Source organism: Neodiprion fabricii, chromosome 3 (assembly GCF_021155785.1).
Source record: "Neodiprion fabricii isolate iyNeoFabr1 chromosome 3, iyNeoFabr1.1, whole genome shotgun sequence".
NCBI classification, from domain to species: Eukaryota; Metazoa; Arthropoda; class Insecta; order Hymenoptera; family Diprionidae; genus Neodiprion; species Neodiprion fabricii.
The window spans coordinates 89,487-106,902 of record NC_060241.1 but is presented as its reverse complement, the minus strand read 5'-3'; the positions used below and the strand labels follow the sequence as shown (position 1 = coordinate 106,902).

The 17,416-nt window shown below is 38.3% G+C and overlaps 2 protein-coding genes across 22 annotated transcripts in view; one reads left to right on the top strand and one right to left on the bottom strand.

The window, feature by feature from the left end:
* Nucleotides 1-142: 142 nt before the first annotated feature.
* Nucleotides 143-10,093, bottom strand: LOC124178074 (epidermal retinol dehydrogenase 2-like). 6 transcript variants are annotated; one of them, XM_046561197.1, is made up of 8 exons: nucleotides 9,949-10,093; nucleotides 6,233-6,392; nucleotides 5,032-5,189; nucleotides 2,324-2,501; nucleotides 1,921-2,050; nucleotides 945-1,068; nucleotides 560-685; nucleotides 143-449 (listed from the first exon to the last, which is right to left on the bottom strand). In XM_046561197.1, the coding sequence occupies exons 2-8, from the start codon at nucleotides 6,371-6,373 to the stop codon at nucleotides 383-385; spliced, it is 924 nt and encodes a 307-aa protein (XP_046417153.1). In that variant the 5' UTR covers nucleotides 6,374-6,392; nucleotides 9,949-10,093; the 3' UTR covers nucleotides 143-382. The 6 variants fall into 6 exon arrangements, with proteins under 6 accessions (XP_046417153.1, XP_046417149.1, XP_046417148.1 ...); XM_046561193.1 differs by lacking the exon at nucleotides 9,949-10,093 and adding an exon at nucleotides 8,954-8,988; XM_046561192.1 differs by lacking the exon at nucleotides 9,949-10,093 and adding an exon at nucleotides 8,915-8,952.
* Nucleotides 10,094-11,256: 1,163 nt separating this feature from the next.
* LOC124178070 (phosphatidylinositol 4-phosphate 5-kinase type-1 beta) overlaps nucleotides 11,257-17,416 on the top strand; it is a 58,239-nt gene continuing 52,079 nt past the window's right edge. For 8 of the 16 annotated variants that reach the window (XR_006869726.1, XR_006869724.1, XR_006869725.1 and 5 more), the window contains exons 1-10: nucleotides 11,273-12,120; nucleotides 12,441-12,475; nucleotides 13,189-13,317; nucleotides 14,306-14,554; nucleotides 14,669-14,821; nucleotides 15,017-15,181; nucleotides 15,307-15,522; nucleotides 16,031-16,254; nucleotides 16,708-16,843; nucleotides 17,040-17,127. Coding sequence is in view for 10 of the 16 variants with exons in the window: in XM_046561180.1 (XP_046417136.1) it covers nucleotides 12,009-12,120; nucleotides 12,441-12,475; nucleotides 13,189-13,317; nucleotides 14,306-14,554; nucleotides 14,669-14,821; nucleotides 15,017-15,181; nucleotides 15,307-15,522; nucleotides 16,031-16,254; nucleotides 16,708-16,843; nucleotides 17,040-17,127 (1,507 nt within the window). In the remaining 6 variants the exon portion in view is untranslated. Of the gene's footprint in view, nucleotides 12,121-12,440; nucleotides 12,476-13,188; nucleotides 13,318-14,305; nucleotides 14,555-14,668; nucleotides 14,822-15,016; nucleotides 15,182-15,306; nucleotides 15,523-16,030; nucleotides 16,255-16,707; nucleotides 16,844-17,039; nucleotides 17,128-17,416 lie in introns of all 16 variants that reach the window. The other 8 variants (XM_046561176.1, XM_046561177.1, XM_046561174.1 and 5 more) reach the window with 4 other exon arrangements.

Genomic DNA, 17,416 nt, shown 5'->3' with positions numbered 1-17,416 from the left:
CTAGCAAACGAGATTTTAATTTTAATTCGTTCATTACGAAACTCTCACCGATTTTCATCTGTTTCTTGGCAGTATGTTTGGAACTTGAATATTATCATTAATCTCGATCGTGCGTTGTCATTTTACGACCAATGCGTAGGTATTAACATGTATAAATATACATTTTCAGAGCTTGCAAAATTCGAATACATTCTTGAACCGTATCATTTCTCTACGCGTGTAAAATTCGAACTTGCATAAACGTCTGACGTACCGTCTGCAGACTTGGTACAAAGCTGACAAGACGTATAAAATATTATTTAATAATAATCTTGATACGTGTACACGAATATTTTCCTTAAAAATAAATTAACAATCGTATCTTTATACGAGACATTCAAGATCAGTCTGCTTCAACACCGCTGTCCAGGAAGTCCCTCAGCAACAATCCAACTTTGGTAGGGAAATTCCTGTAACGGGAATTGAACGATCATAATTAATTCGCTTTCGACTTCCACCTAAGATGAATAATTAAAATCTTATAAGGACTAGATGTTTCTAGTTCGAACAATAAGCTTACCTCGCTACATTGTTGACATGAAAAAATATGCCAGGTATCGAGGCTTCCGGAATGTTGCGCCGTTGTGCCCTAACGATTTCAGTGGCGGCAACCTTTGGTGGAAGTAGTGACATTATACTTGGAAACCTGGAGGAATTAATCGAAATAATTAATTTAGGCCAGTTGACGTGTAGGTAACGTGAAAAAAGAACTGTGATCCTCGTTCTCTCTAAATATGAATCACTGGGAATTCACCGATATCCATATGTAATTACAGTAACTAGTTTCATTTTATAATCACGCCACTGCCTTTTCTCAGCGGTATATTGATATGTAATTGAAAATCAGCGACTATTCACTGACATCAGTGAATCTATACCCAGCCGAATTTAGGCATGTCGCTTACCTGACTTTTGGTTTTTTGCACAGCCCAGTGTCAACCATGTATGGAAAAACGCACGTGAACTTAATGTTCATTTCTTTCGTTGCCATCAAGTCCCGCAGCTCCAACGCCGTGGCTTCCATCAATCCTGATCAAGCATAATAATGATAACCAAGTATGAGTAAGATATTGAAAAAAGACCAGAATTATCCGCGTGCAGAATACAGGTACACGCCCACCGCGAATAAAGATCAGTTGGCATGACAACATTTTTTTCAACCCGTCAAAATTCTTTTTTCTTCTATCGTTTGAAAAATATGATATTTACTGACCTGAGCTGTTATTTTGTCTGTCACAAAGAATGCAAGCTTAACTCGAATGTGCACATTGATTCAACAATTACATGATCTTATACTTTGAATTCCACCCTTCCCATCTCCTTGTAAGACTTGTTAGTCAGATCGAAACAAATTTTTTTCGACTTCCTGAATTAACTAATTGATCCATCTTTACATAGGTACAGTTCTAATTAAAGCGTAGTTTAAATTTATTAACCCTTAGATGGCCGGCATTCGGAGATTTAAAACTCCCATACAAGTCGACAATAATTTTTAACGATTTCGGCCTGGTATCAGTGTGGAATATCTGGACGAATTCCACGTCTATATACTGCAGGGTATCCCATCGTGTGTCAGACATTAGATTATCTCTAAAACTAGAAATTCTATTGGAAAATGTTCCGAGACAATACTTGTATGGTTCTCAAGGGGACGCATGTTGATGATATCAGTTCAGTCGTAAGTATCATTACTTCCGAGATATTGACACAAATTGATTTTCTTAAATCGCTACCGATGTTTTTCCGATAGAAAAAACTTACCCAACATTAAGATCATTTTAAACATACGTGGTAAAAACACCCAGCGTTTACGCTTCGCGAATTATCGTTACGCAAAATAAAACGTCCGTAATCTGCTGCCCAACTATATGCATAGCTCACCTCTGACGGCAAATTTGGATCCGCAGTAGGGCACCAGGTTCGGAAGTCCCGAGATTCCAGCCATCGACGACAGGGCCACGACATGTCCATGATTTTTTTCAATCATGCTCGGCAAGAAGGCTTGGAGCGTCTAGAAATCGTGGCACGGTATACGCATACGATATAAGATATAAATGTAATGCAACTTTTACTTCGATGAACCATTCTTTTTTTCGTTATTTTATTTTTTTGTTTTCTTGTCAAGTTTTTCATACATTCATTCACACTGGAACTTCTAACCGTAGAGCAATTAAAGTGTCTTTCTCACCTTATAACGAATTGTTTTTTGGCCAAATCTTCCCGAGCACATATCTACCACATATTTTGTTTACGAATTATATATACATTGATAAAATTATCTTACCCAGAAATGGGCGATCACGTTCACGTCAAAAATCTTTCGTATCTCTTCGGGCGTATGATCCAGGAGTGTACGACAAGGCATGATACCGGCATTGTTTACGAGAATTGTCACGTCACCGACTTCCTTTCGCACATTTTCTGACACCCGGAACACCTCCTCCCTGTTCGTTACGTCGCATCTGCAAGTGAATACGAAATCTCTGCATGAGTATACGTTATAATTTTCTTGCATTCATTTCATCATTTTTTACGCTCGTTCCTCAGTTTACTAAGATTTTTGTGACGGCTGCGAGCACACACGAGATCGTAAGTTGTGAATTGTTATTTCACCAGGTGGCCCATTCAGCAGCATATCTATGCAGTGTTCGCTGAAATGGCTTATCTGAAAATCCGGATAAGCGTAGGGCACAATTTGCGCAATTATATTTGACGGATGAATTTACTTATAAGGTGAAAGTTCTATGATGCACATGAAAATTCAATACTTCGATGTACCGTATCGTTGCAACGGTGCATCCAATTTTCAAAATTGAAAAAAGAATTAGTTCGTTGAAAACTTATCAACTCATTGACCATTTTTCTCAAAAACTTCAAAATAAGGAAGGATCTTATTTCTCGTCGAGAATTTATGCAGGTGACGATTTTCTGAAAGTTTGAAAGTAATTTTTCTCAAATTTTTTTATACTTCCATCACGCTCTGTCTCAACAATAATACGTCCTAGATCAAAATGAAATAAAACTCGGACGGCTCAATAGTTGAGATTTTTCAATTCTAAGCGGAAACTTCAATTGCGCATATACTGAACTAGAATGTAAAAAGTGTTTCTGTCTATGGGAAAAATCCGTACCAGTTGAGATTCGGTGGTGAAAATGTAAAAATAAATAACAGAAAAAATTTTCCTCTCAAATTTTTAGATACAAGCTCGATCAGTTTTCTCAAAAATCTATATAATTACTCAGGTAATCAATGGCATTATTATTGAGATAAAGCGAGTGCAGGCATAGATAAAGAAAGAAAAATTACTCAGAGGTTTTAAAAAAAATGGGTCACCTACATAATTTCTTGGCAACTAAAACCCTCTTTTAATATTGGAATCGAATATCGAATCGATGCATCCTTGGGATGATTACAACTTGGGTTCGCAGAAATTTTTATTTTTTTTTGAGTTTCCATTGAGATCGACAATTTCCAATTCTATACGTCGAATAATAACCAAAACCTTTATTTATTACTTATGAAGTTTGTTTTTGTCTCTTTTAAGTTTGATTAATAAGTCTTGAAGTCTTTGGTCGACAGCTAATATGGGTGCCTATTCAGAAGAAAAAGGAAAACGTTTTCATCATGATGTGGTGGGCTTTATCGTTATCGACGTTATGAGGGGCAGTATTATGAGAGCATGATGGGAGATGACGTTTGTGGTTTGATACGAGAAAGTCCATACGGCAATAGTAGAAGTACGAAAAATATTTATTATTAAACTTTGTTTGCCAATTCTTTTACATTTGTAGTTTATTGTTATTTATTATTTTTGAATGAAAATGATTCGAATGCAAACCTGAAGTTTGTTTGATTGTTAGTTACAATAAATGTTTGAAGAAATAGGTAATTTTTCTTAAAATCCGAAATATCGGCTCGGTTTCTGCAAGCACAAACTTTATTTAATAAAACTATTTTTTCATTTATTATATAGAAGAAATCAAAATTTGACATCTAGAACCCAGACTCATAATTCGTGTTGACCGGTGTAATAATACAGCATGTAAAAGTATCAAATTTGCAGATGCATAGAACTTTCACAACATATTTAATATGATAGATTGGATCGCTGGAGTATCCCACTCTACACGGCGTAAACTTTGTCAATCTATTTTTCCAAGAGTGTGAAATTTGCATGATAAAATACGAACATATAATGGATGGCTGCAGATAAAACCAGAGAAAACTGTAATAGTAAAAATTAAAAATGGTTGTCAAAACTTGAGGAATGAGAAAGGCACTTGATGCGATTATACTGAATAGTTAGCAATGCTTATAACGACGTATCGCACTATTTTTCACATCATTTTCTGATCGTAACGAATAGTGTGTGAAATATAGATAAGTGTAATTTATTAAATTACCAAACAAATTGTTTCACTGGTATGCAAATTGAAAACTTATATATATACTAATTTTTAACCGCGGTGCGGTTGAGAACGGCAAGGGCGAGGAGGGGTGTTGAACGATATGATTGGGAACTACGCGTCATTTGTACCAAAGTCAACTATATGCGTACAATGCTACAGATTCAATTAAAGTTCAACACTACAGTTGTTTTTTGTCTCGTTATACATTGCATAATCGCGTGAATTAATTATTCATACGGGGCATTCCACGTATTATCGGCCCGACCGAATCCTTGAACGTCTCAGAACTGGTTCCGACTTTGTGAAACGTTCCCGCCAAACGGCAAGAGTATTTGTGAATTTTGAAGTTATAATAAGCAAAAAATTATTGGCGTTTCCGCAAGTTGAGGAAAAACACCTCATATTCTTAGATTTCTCAAAAACTTAGCGTAGAAGCTCTGACTTTTTTTCCTCACCTTTCGCCTATGTTTTCGTACAGGCATACACCGATGCGATTGTGTGCGATTGTGTGTGATTGAGTGCGATTTCTTAACGAATACATATATCTTATTTTGTTTCTCTTCTGCCCGGATTTATACTTACTTGTAGGTATACACTGCTGAAGCAACGTTCGCTCTCTTAATTTCCTCGGCAGTTTCGTTGTTACTCTTCTCGTTCAAATCCCAACAAACAATCTTCGCTCCCAGGGAAGCGTACTGCAAGGCTAGCTCTCTGCCAATCCCGTGACCCGCACCGGTAATCTGGGCAACGAACATTAGTTGTGGAATATAGCATGATGTAGGCAGAACGAATTTATGCATATGAATTATCAATTCTAAACCACGGAAAAAAAAAAAAAAAAAAAAAAAAAAACTTGTTGCGATAAATTATCCGGAGGCGACCTCTACTCTTTAGCAAAGCAATTATTCCAAGTAGGTACGAGCATACACATACAGCATAGTATACGTCGCGTTACTCACGGATATGGATATCACTCGATCGCGTAAGGTTGTTTTACCTGTTCGTTTCGAATAATCTGCATTAAAGGTAATATTACAACAACTAGAATTAGGTATACTACAAGGTACACATTACATTATATGCTGGATTTTTAAGAGATTCTTACATCATGCTTTCATTATAGCCTGCGATAAATGCGGGACCGACGATATTCTATAGTCAATTTGACAATAAGGTGTGGAAATTAATTGTTTGAATGCATGTGGTGAAAATTTTGCACCACCATCGTGTGCACTTCAAATGCACGGAAACTTTTCCCGCTCTCTATGCCCATCATGTGAAACACGTTGCAGTTTATGCACATAGGTATATTCGGTTTATTGTTGGAACAACGATGATTTTCGCGGTACCTAGCGAAATTTATATCTTTAACCTCACGACGTTTCCAAAAATATCATTCCGTAAGCTAGATTGAATTTTACAATTAGCGTTAATCAAGACCAACTTATGATACCAGATACGGATCTTTCTTCCCAAATTTGATTATAGCCGACGTTATTGTCTGAACTGCGATTGGATGTAACCTGCGCGCGACGGATCGAAAGTTTTCATTGATATCCATGGCTATAGTTATATGACACAACGTTTGCAATACGGGCATGTTATTTAATTTTGTTATACACGGCAAATAACGTAACGATTAACCGGAATAGCCTCGGCTAGGGCGGAGTCGGTTATCGATCTAAACAAAACATTATACATTCTCCGGAGAAGCGGGTAGCTGTGACAAGCCGGTAGCTCTTTAAAGTATTTAAAATTGTAAAATGAAGAATGATTGTCGTACCAAAACAATTTCGCCGGCGACGCTCTTCTCCTCGACGGGAAAAAATATCCGGAACGTACCCTCGACGATAAAGTACGTCACTTTGACGAGAAAAAGAAAAATGTCAGCGAAGATCGCGATCCCTGCGTACGCCGTAACCATGATTGCACAAGTGACTGTCCTGAAACAGAGATCGAACAGTTTTTAAACTTGACTATTTCCGCTCGATTTCCACCTCTCTGCGACTGGATTCAACCGTCGCTTCCTGGTCTGAAATAACTCTTTCAAGGTCACGAAAAGACGGTGTGTTGGATATTTCGCGGGTAGGGGAAAGCAAACAATTTATCAGATGGCACTTGTGATGTTTACGTAGGAAAAAAAAAAAAACGACAGAATTACTACAAACATCTTGGAACGAGTTTGCGTTACGCTGGCATCTGGCTGACCATCGGAAAGCTTACTTAGTTTAGACTCGAGACTATACAATTTATGAAACTATGAATAATTATCAGGAGATCGGATGGTTGGTTTTGGATCTAGTTAGACGCTACGCTAATTCTGCTTCCACCGTTTCGCTGTAGTACAGGTATATCAATTTCCGATTGGACGAATCGTGACATCATTTAAACATGCTCACGCTTACAATGTATCGTGATTTTCGAATATATAAATACGCTGTTGGGAGAAAAAGATGCGAGGCGACTTTTCAGTTCACCGTGACCGTACCGGGTAGTAATTAACAAGCGATGTGAGGTGTGTTAAAGTAACACATTACGCGACCAGATATAATATAAATACAAATATATACGTATAATGCACTACTGTTTCTGAAATTCTTTGTCTACTTGTAGCGTAGTTTCACTCAGCATTATACCGAACTTCCGCTAATCACAAGTGGGCGGCCCGGCCCTAATTAATCCGGATATTCCATATTCTACTGTACAACTGTACAACTTTGGATTTACGCAACGATCAGTAAATATTATAGGTATTAAGTACACGTGAGTGTGACTCGGTATTCCTACTCTAAGCGAACCTCGCAGCGTCAGCGTATCAGTATGTATGTAGGTACCTAATAATTAATACGAGTGCTTATTCGTAAACGTAAGTTTACGCATGTCACAGGGATACGGTGCACGGTACAGGTGTCGAATATGTTCTAGATTGAGATCTAGATAGAGATCTTCAGTTGCCGAAAACAATGCGCGTCCACGTTTAATAATTACATTTAAACTTGAGACGGAACGGCCGCCGCCCTCTAAGAAACACATCACAAGCAGTTACAATTTGATATGATGATGTACTGTAATATACTGGACAAACTTGTATACACCGTCGTACCAGCTATACGTATATCAAATTTTATAGATAACGAGGTAGATCTAATACATTATCGCCGTGACGATTTTGGGCAATATACGAGGCAGACTTATCGTTATACAGGTTAAAGTTTGTGCAGAATTCTAGAAAAACTTAACAACGAACGACTGTCCCGACATAATGCTTATTACATACTCGGCAACGACTAAAAATCGAAATGTGAAATGAAAGATTGCGACCTCCCACGTCTCGATTAATTACCGGATGAGTATGACTTTGCTGAAAGATTCTATGATTTCCTGATGCGGGAAACGGAAGACACAAATGCGGAACTGAGAATTGACCTTCGCTTCACTCTGACCGACTGTTACCACGTCTATAAACATGCTACTTGCCTTCGCGTATCAGACACGCCTCCTCCGTTCCCTACACTTACATAAAAATGCAGATGCCGAAAAGATTCATTCTGCTAACGATTCTAATGTACGACACGCGGGGAGGGAGCTGTTATCGATAGTTACATAAAACATATTACGGAATTTGATGAAACATCAAGTGGGGACTAAACCATCGTTCGCTAGTGCCGCAGCCTACAGACCTTTGAAAATGCTATGCCGCAGTAGTTAGTTATTCCTGTAATGAGTGCTTGAAGACGGAAAGAAAACCGAATTGTGGAACCCGGTGAAGCGATTGACACAAGTTTGAATCCGTAACTGCTCGCGTTCGAAACGATACTAAACGTTCCCTCCCCTCCATCTCATAATCAACTAGACATTATACGTACAGTACCACCAGCCTTATACTGTATGTTCTCATGCGAGTATGCTGGAGCCAACCGCAACCACAAGGTTCGCTGTTGTGGATAGGCGTACTACGCCAGACATATATGCTCCTTATTCTGTTCGTCTTCAATCGTCATTTTTTACCTCGAGTTAAAGTTGGGTCAAGAAACACGTTTTTTAAACCCGATCAGACCGTCCATATCATTACACGTGTATGAAGCATTCCGTATATACACGACCAGATTTTAAACCTGATATTATTTGTTTTCCTCAAACTTTTTCGCGGTGTAGCAGGACCTTAAAAACACCAAGACTATTTTCTTTTTGCTCACTTTTTTTTCCATTTACATACTGCAATTAGCAATGACTGTAGGAAGTCGTGGGAATGTTCTCATCTCTTCGAAATAATCAGACTCTCAATTCTTGCATTGAAAATTCCTCTTTGCCTTGACTGCGAACAGCGAATATGTGTCTGCTTGTTGAAAAATCTTTTCTCACCAATTTTAACAACTAAAAAAACTCAATTGAACTTCCAAATATCTTTTGACCCGACTTATCGGCGCGTCTTCTACATCTAGGCAAGCTAACGTATGTTACGTACGTGTCCAAAGTAGATGCGAGCATATAGGCGGGAACTCACCTCGCCCGATGAGACACCATACCGGTACGACTCGTGCTCTGTATTTCGTAATATTCGTTGCTGAGAATTACTTGTATCAGTCAATTTGTGAGCCAGTGTTAATTAACGAGTGTAAACTATGATGTTGCCAGTCCAAGAGGGTAGCAGCAATTAAGTTATGCGGAGCGGTTCAACGTTTTTGAATCCTCCGTTAATCAAGAAAGAGATTGAACGCAGGGTGGGGAGGACACGAATGAAAGTTTGGTCAATGAAATACGATTGCAATGCGAGTGCGAATAATGTTAATGTGTACGACGACTTGCAATCCATTATACACGGTGTACCGATTCCGCTACGTTGTGGGTATCTATCTACTTTGCTTTGCTGATTGCAATGTCCTACTAATCACTCTGCACTGTGCGCCGCAGGCTATAATTTAGGAGGGAGACGAAATTCAGAATTTTCACCACACTTTTCATTCGTTCGGTGGCCACGTGTTCCGTGTTCCCCGATATGGGCTAAATCGTTATGTAACATTAATATTGGAACGGAAGTTTAAATCGCTTATTAAAACTGAATTACATGTACGCGGCGTTGAATTTATCAATTTTCTACGGATGAATGCTGAGTGGAACGAGTTTCCAGGTTTACCAGGGTGAGAAACATTCAATAATACTCAAATGCCGATACTAAAACCAAATTTACTGAAATTTTACGCTATACTGTAAAAAGTATCAATCCGCAGGCTTCAGTAGAATTTCAGAAATACGTTAATTCGAAAATTCCGAGACTGCACATCTGCAGAGATTTGCAGAAAAATATTTCTCTACTCCAAAATGCCGTCGTTGTACCGTCTTTGTTTATTTCAGAATTTATGAATTTTTCTCAGAGGCATATTATTGGATTTTACTGAAAAATATTAATTTCTACTGAAATACCAAAGAACCACGATGTAGTTATATATAAATTCACGTACATGAATAATTTAGGTTCATGCTAAAAAAGTTCACACATACTTTTTGCATATAGGCAGGAATTGACAGAATTCTACAGAGCTGGTTTCATCACTGATTGTGAGACCAGTTGAGTCGAGGTATGAGTCGACAGTGATTGTATTTATAAGTATCCACCGGAAGTTGGTCGGCCCTGAAGATTGTCCATCTTTTACGTCAAGAGCGTGATGTACAGTTCAGGCTTAGAGCAAAGGGTTCAGGGTACGTTCGGACTGTGTTCTTCTTCCCGCTCCGTTGAACCAAATTTCATGCCAGAGCGTCTATATTCATTATTTGTGTTTTCAACTCATCGTTAGCACACTTGTTTTAGCGACGCGAATATTGAAAAAAGAACTCACTATATTACGCATTGTCAGAATTCGAAAAACATGCGCGCTTGGCAGTTATTAGTTTTCTTATCGTACTCGCGTGACCGTTGAAATTTGCATCGTTAGTTCAGTACGACTTGAAAACGGGTGAACAATTGATATGTTTTATTCATAGGTGTCAGAGTCGGCCGCTCTGGTTTTGAATAAGTTGCGACCCTGGTTGATTCAACCAGGAGACTTACGGCGAAAGTTCACGACCCACGGTCTGAAAGGAAATTCAACTTCAGGATGTATTTTAAGATTCAAAGTCAGTACAAGGTTTGTTCTGTTCTTGACAATATTCGTAACAATCGTACGATCCAGCCCCAGTGTAGTCGTAGGATGTAATTTTGACGATAAGGACCTACTGAACTTTAAGACCTTAGGCAGGTGACGCCGTTTGTTCGAAAAAATATCGTACGGATAATGTAAGAGATCGTCAGAACAAAACTTATGTGGTAATCGACAGTTATACAGCTTGTTTCAATCATCAATTTTCCCAGAAAAATTGAATTGTTATTCCCTGGTGAAAGTTTCTACTACTACGAATTTTTACAGAAATTGAAACATTTCGTATTATTTCGTACAAAATTTTGAATATGAATAGTTTTTCATAAATCATTGTTAATTTTTCGTTAAAAATTGTAGTATCTTGTAGATTTGTTATCGAAAAAATACAAATTTTCATGTACATCTACAAGTTGTTATAAGAAACTACGCATATTTACAATTTTGTACAAAAACAATTTTTTGTACAACATTGTACAACATATCCTAATTTCCCTAAAAATTCGCAGCAAATCATAGAAATCAGTTTCACCACGGTTTGCTGATATCAACGATTATGGCAAATCAGTACGCGATCTGTACTGCCGGTACGGCTGACTGACATACCGACAAAAATATCCTTCCCCTTTCCATTCCACCGGTTGGAAAGGAACAGTGAATATCAGGTTAGGTTAGGTAATACTATCATCGACCGTACACCGCAGCAACACCTTCTTTTACCGAAAAACACTGTAAATTATACAATTTACCGAGCAACGCGTCAGCCCACGCCCCCCTCCCCCCCGAAGCTGCAGGAAATATTACCCAGGGCTGACTGCCGATGACAAGATATGGTTACTCGATAATGTTATGAATCACAGCTGGTCTCTGGAATATAGGCGGAGCTGCCGGGCGGAGGAGTGACTTGTATATAGTGATATCGGACGACATGCTTGCGGCCTTTGGATTTTATCTGCGCATATTTGCAAGGCAAAGTCAAGCCGGAGGCGCAATTACACCTGACAAGAAATAGGGAAGAGTCGAAGTGCCGTGACGTAAGGTAATCGCGGTTGCGGCCGACCTTCCCAGCTGATTAAAATTACGCTTGAAATGGCGACGGGTCAATAATCGGAAAGCAAAGAATTGGAAACGGAACGACGCCAAGGCCGATGCCAACTTTTGTCGTCTACGAAGTGAAATAAGCGCCAAGTGTTGATCTTATTCAAGAGATCAGTCGAAACTGCGATGATGGGTTGTTCGATCGCCGTGCGATAAGAGCGTCGAAGTGCTTCCGGCTTTGATTAAGGGAAGAAGCGCAAGCAAAACGAAAGGCAAGTTAACGGGACGACGAGATGCGGATCTACAGGGCGAAACTTGGGCGTTGAACGAATAGAGCGGCCAGGAAGCGGCTGGTGCCCAGTGGGCTGTGCGAAGCCGATTTGACACAAAATGGCTTCTGGGGATAATGTGGATGTGATTGAGGTTGTTGAATCGAGTTTCACATCCCCGGATTTGGAGATGGTGGACCGGGTAGGACGCGGCTTCGCCATGGAAGATGAAGGTACGATTGATTCGTAAAAAATTTATGGAGATTGATCGGTGAACATAACCTATGTCCCACACCGTACGTCACTTAACTAATAATATGTGTCATCTTCATTTTTAACCAATTAGCATGTGTTATCTACGATTGCCAGGCTGTCAAACGGTCGGTGGTACTCGACCGTATCTAATTCCGTATTTAGTTACCAATTAACAAGCGGAAATTCTCATTTGGAAAATTGGAATATTTCACCTTGTTAATTAAATTAATTCTGGCAACTGTTTAGTCACTCGGCATTAGTCACTCATGCTTCATTTCACTTTTTCTTTTATTTGCAGATAAGTCCACCGGGGAGAAAGTTACAGCCTTGGAAGTAAGTATTCTACTTCGGTGAAACAGGAAAACCACAAACAAGTTCAAAGTTTGATTTTCGGAATTTTGTGCTGCTCCCTTATGTATCAAATGATGCACCAGCTGCCATTCGACGATTTCTTATTTTCATTTTATCCAATTGGATCAGTGTACGATTGCAATTAGTAATGCATTGGATGTAACCTTTTGCACTATTGCGAACCATACTAACTCAGTCCACCTCTCATGCTGCAATTTACTCAGATTTCAAACTTAATTTTCAAAATGACACCAAAATTCCCAACGCCATGATCCTCTGAAAATGAATATAATTGGTGCTTAAGGTCAAGTTCTTCATCTTGATAATCTTTTTCGCACACAAATTTTTCCACACGTGAGAATTATCAACTGTATCTCTGTCTGTCTATTGAACCTATTCTTCTTAACCCACTATGATAAATGCTGGGCATTTTTCCACCTAAAAAAGCAAATTCATTTTTTAGCTACGAACAATCGTTGTGATAATCAGAGTGCTGTCATTTATAACCATTTGTAGTCCCCCCATTCAATACAATTTCTCGGTTTTGGCCAAAATATATTCACATTTGCCGCAACAGGCACAGCTATTACAATATTTATTTCATATATATTTGAGGTTATATTTGTTTTATTTTCCGTTCTATACCTATCCGTTAACCGGCATAAACATATTATATTCTGTCGCATACCTGTCAGGTACCCACAACGCATCATGGCTCTGGTGGTCCCAAAACTTCGTCGGGTATATCCCGAAACAAATCGGAAAGGGAAAGAAAAATTGGCCATCGGAGAGTCGGAGTGGGAGGTGAAATCACATATAAAAAGGTAAGACAAAGTTACACAACTTAAGAATAACTAAAATAGTGCACTTCTCGAACAACAAATTGTGAAGTGAAACTGCAGAATTTTAATTGAACTGGATGCGCTGACATGAAATAGAGAATTAAAGCATTTATTCATCTTCATCAAATATTTAGGGATTTGCCAATCTTGGATTATTTTTCTTCTTCTTGGTTGATGAATATGATTGTTATGTGCAATTCTTGCTGAAGCTATATTTAGTGGCATTTAATATAATGGAGCTATAGTGGGGCTTTGATGTAATACGGCAATTTCCTAAGTATATGTTGAAGCGAGGGTGACCTGATTACCGCAACTTACTTGCTAGTGAGAGAAAGTAGTCAATCATGCCGTGCGAAAAGACGATATCACTTACTATGCGCTTGGCGCAAGCACAGGTTTCTCCCATAGAAAGAAAATATTCCCGATTCGTGTAGCAAAGAATTATGTTGAAGCTGGTTGTCTTATAACGAGATCCCATTTTACTATGAATGAAACTGATTCAGAACTATTAGTTTATCAGAAATCTCTTTGATACTCTGCATAAGCTTAATTCTGTAAAGAATGTTTGAATTATGCATTGCATTGCATCTCCTGCTTTGGAAGTCGAAAACAAATATCAAGACAAATGTGTAGGATGTCATTCATTATCTGAACTTTACCCAAATCGAGCCATTCTATTTGTTTATTATATTCATTCATTATAATACTTATTTGACGGAAGAAAATAGATTGCTAGAAGGTCTAACAAAAGATGCTTTTGATAATAGTTGCTCTGGATATCTTATCATGTCCAGTATGTGTATGTGAATGCTATGCATCATATTATATTCTACATTATGTCTTGAAAAAATCTTATGCAATACTATAACGTCCCATTCGTGTATTTGACTCTTACAGTCACACTTTTTTGTTCGAATATTGTATGCAATGTTTGGATGAAATTTAAATTCCATATTTATTCTTTAATCAGATTCAAACGACACAAATCATGGGATCCATTCAACTAGGGATCCAGCACGCTGTTGGGGGTCTTGCTAGTAAACCAGAGCGAGATCTTCTTATGCAGGATTTTATGACAGTGGAAACGACCAACTTTCCCAGTGAAGGGTCCAATCACACACCTGCCCATCATTTCTCCGAATTCAAGTTCAAAAACTATGCTCCTATTGCCTTTCGGTACTTCAGAGACCTATTTGGCATTCAACCTGACGACTTTTTGGTACATCAGCTTTCCCCAAACACTATCCATTTCTTTGTTACAAGCACAAATTGTATTGTCGCCTTTGCTACTGTTTCAATAAGAATATTAATACACGTGTACTTCTTACTACAGATGTCAATGTGCAGCTCCCCACTCAGGGAGTTGTCTAATCCTGGCGCAAGTGGTAGCATATTTTATCTGACAGAAGATGATGAGTTTATCATCAAAACTGTTCAACACAAAGAAGGGGAATTTTTGCAGAAGCTGCTACCTGGATATTACATGGTAAGCAAGGAATAGATTGATCGGCTTCTGTTTATTTTGGTTGCTCTGCTTTATACTTCAATAGGACCATGTTTTCTTTGAAAAATTGCACCTCTAGCTCATGGTTTTCTGCAACATAACATCTTGTGTAATCATAATTAATATATAAAATGAAAAATTACTTCAACTCGACGTCTTATCCTACTTTTCTTGTAGAATTTGAACCAGAATCCTCGAACGTTACTTCCAAAATTTTTTGGGCTGTATTGTTACCAGTGCAATAGTAAAAATGTCAGATTAATCGCAATGAATAATCTGCTTCCGTCGGCCGTCAAGCTACATCAGAAATACGATTTGAAAGGTTCCACTTATAAAAGAAAAGTAAGTATCTCATTTTAAGTAAACCTAATTTCATTTACCGCCGCAATGATTAGAAATCATACGCTTCAATTGGCGTCATCTGCACCCCAGCCATACTTTATGATGTACGGTTTCATCTTCATCAGGCTTCCAAATCCGAAAGATCCAAGTCATCTCCTACGTATAAAGATTTGGATTTTATGGAGCATCACGCCGAAGGTATTTTCTTGGAAGCTGATACTTATGGGGCACTTGTTAAAACGATACAGCGAGACTGTAGAGTATTGGAGAGCTTTAAAATTATGGACTATTCTCTCCTAGTTGGAATTCATAACTTGGATCAAGCGGCTAGGGAAAAAGCAGTAAGTTTGAATAGCGTTGTTATCCTGATTCAGAGATACAGAATAACATAGTTGTATCGAGAAGAAAAATCACTCATACTTTATTTTGTATAATTTTTTTTATTATAATCATAGCGGGTATGCCTGTTCGACCTAATGGAATACTCTGATATCGCAAAGGCTTAATTGTTATCTGTACCAATTTGAGCAATTTGAACACGGTAATTTAAAATGGTTACTTGTCCCCAACTGTATTGAAAGAACAATAGTGCATTATATTCTCACTATTCAAATTGTGATATACTTATATATGTGCAGTATACAATCTCTATAAACTGTAAAATATTTTTATAATGATCCTTATATTTCACATCTATTCTATGCTTACTCACAGACATAAAATTTTCATTACGAATTTCTAGCTTCATAAACATCCCTGGATAATGCATCGGCACAGTAAAAAATTTGTAACCTAACCCAGCCATCTCTTCATCAATCTTGAATAATTGGAGCATTTGTTGCTTTATAGGAACAGAGGTTATCGGCAAGTGCGGATGAAGAAACCGGCGGAGCAAGTTCTGAGGCCGGTGCCCTTATTCAAGCGGAAAAGGAGAGGGAAAGAGAAGACAGGATTGGCGCGGCTGCGTTGAATCGATCTCGAAGTATTAACAGGCAAAGATTAGTAGCGCACAGTACTGCGATGGAAAGTATTCAGGCCGAGAGCGAACCTATCGATGAAGAAGATGATGTACCGTGAGTAGTTGAAATAGAAATATTTTTTTCAACTCGATTCAACAATTTTTTTGCTGCCACCAGGAAATAAATATTACTTCTTGGCTGTAATTGAAGGCTCAATTTATTTGTCCAAGCTAATTGTTATCGTGATCATGAACTGAAATAGTTGATGGATTTCCCTTCAGCAAGCCTCGCAGTAGTCTGTCAGCATGTTCTAAAATTCTCCCTCTATATGTTGCAACAATCTCCTGTTCCAACGCGAATTATTTGGGACAGCTGGCCTCCGTCAATACAGATGCAGCTTTAATAATAAATAGCGGGGATACGGATTACTGAAGGATTGTCAGATCCCAATGAGAGGACTACTGCGGGGCACAATTTTATCTTCTCAAATTGCTTTTGAAATATATTTGAGGATGTTTTAATTGGTTATGACACCATTGTAATCGACATCTAACGCTGTTTTGGTAGCAGTCCGGGTGGTATACCAGCTAGAAATGCAAGAGGCGAACGTCTCCTACTTTTTCTCGGCATCATCGACATACTTCAGAGTTACAGACTGAAGAAAAAGCTTGAGCACACATGGAAGTCCATGATTCATGACGGGGTAAGAAATGTTTTGTCATACAACCTGTTTTGGCCTAAAATTGAGATGAGTTTGTGTAACACATGGAGTACAGACATATGGAAAAACGATAGATTACGAACAGCAGTAAAAGCAAATTATTTGATTATGATATAATCTTGCGAAAATTGACATTTTTGAGATTAAAATTTTCTAAAGATCGTCGCACATATTCTAGGATACAGTTTCCGTGCATAGACCTGGTTTCTACGCTCAGCGCTTTCAAGATTTCATGGCAAAAACTGTTTTCAAGAAGATTCCGTCACGTAAGTACCACCCCAATCAACCTCTCCTCAACCACCTTACCTCCATACTTGCCCTAAACAAAACCCGTCATTGACTTTAATGGTCCCATCACTTTACGTTGCTTATTAATTATGATTGAGGCATTAAAGAAATGTCGGAGTAATTTTAAGCTACGTTAAGCATTGATTTTTAAAGGATGTAATAGAAATATGTACATACTAGGGTGGGTAAAAAAAAAAAAAAGCTCAAAGTAGCGCTGTTGGTTTTTATTAGCACGGAAATGTTCACTTTTTACTTGGAAAGGCTCTT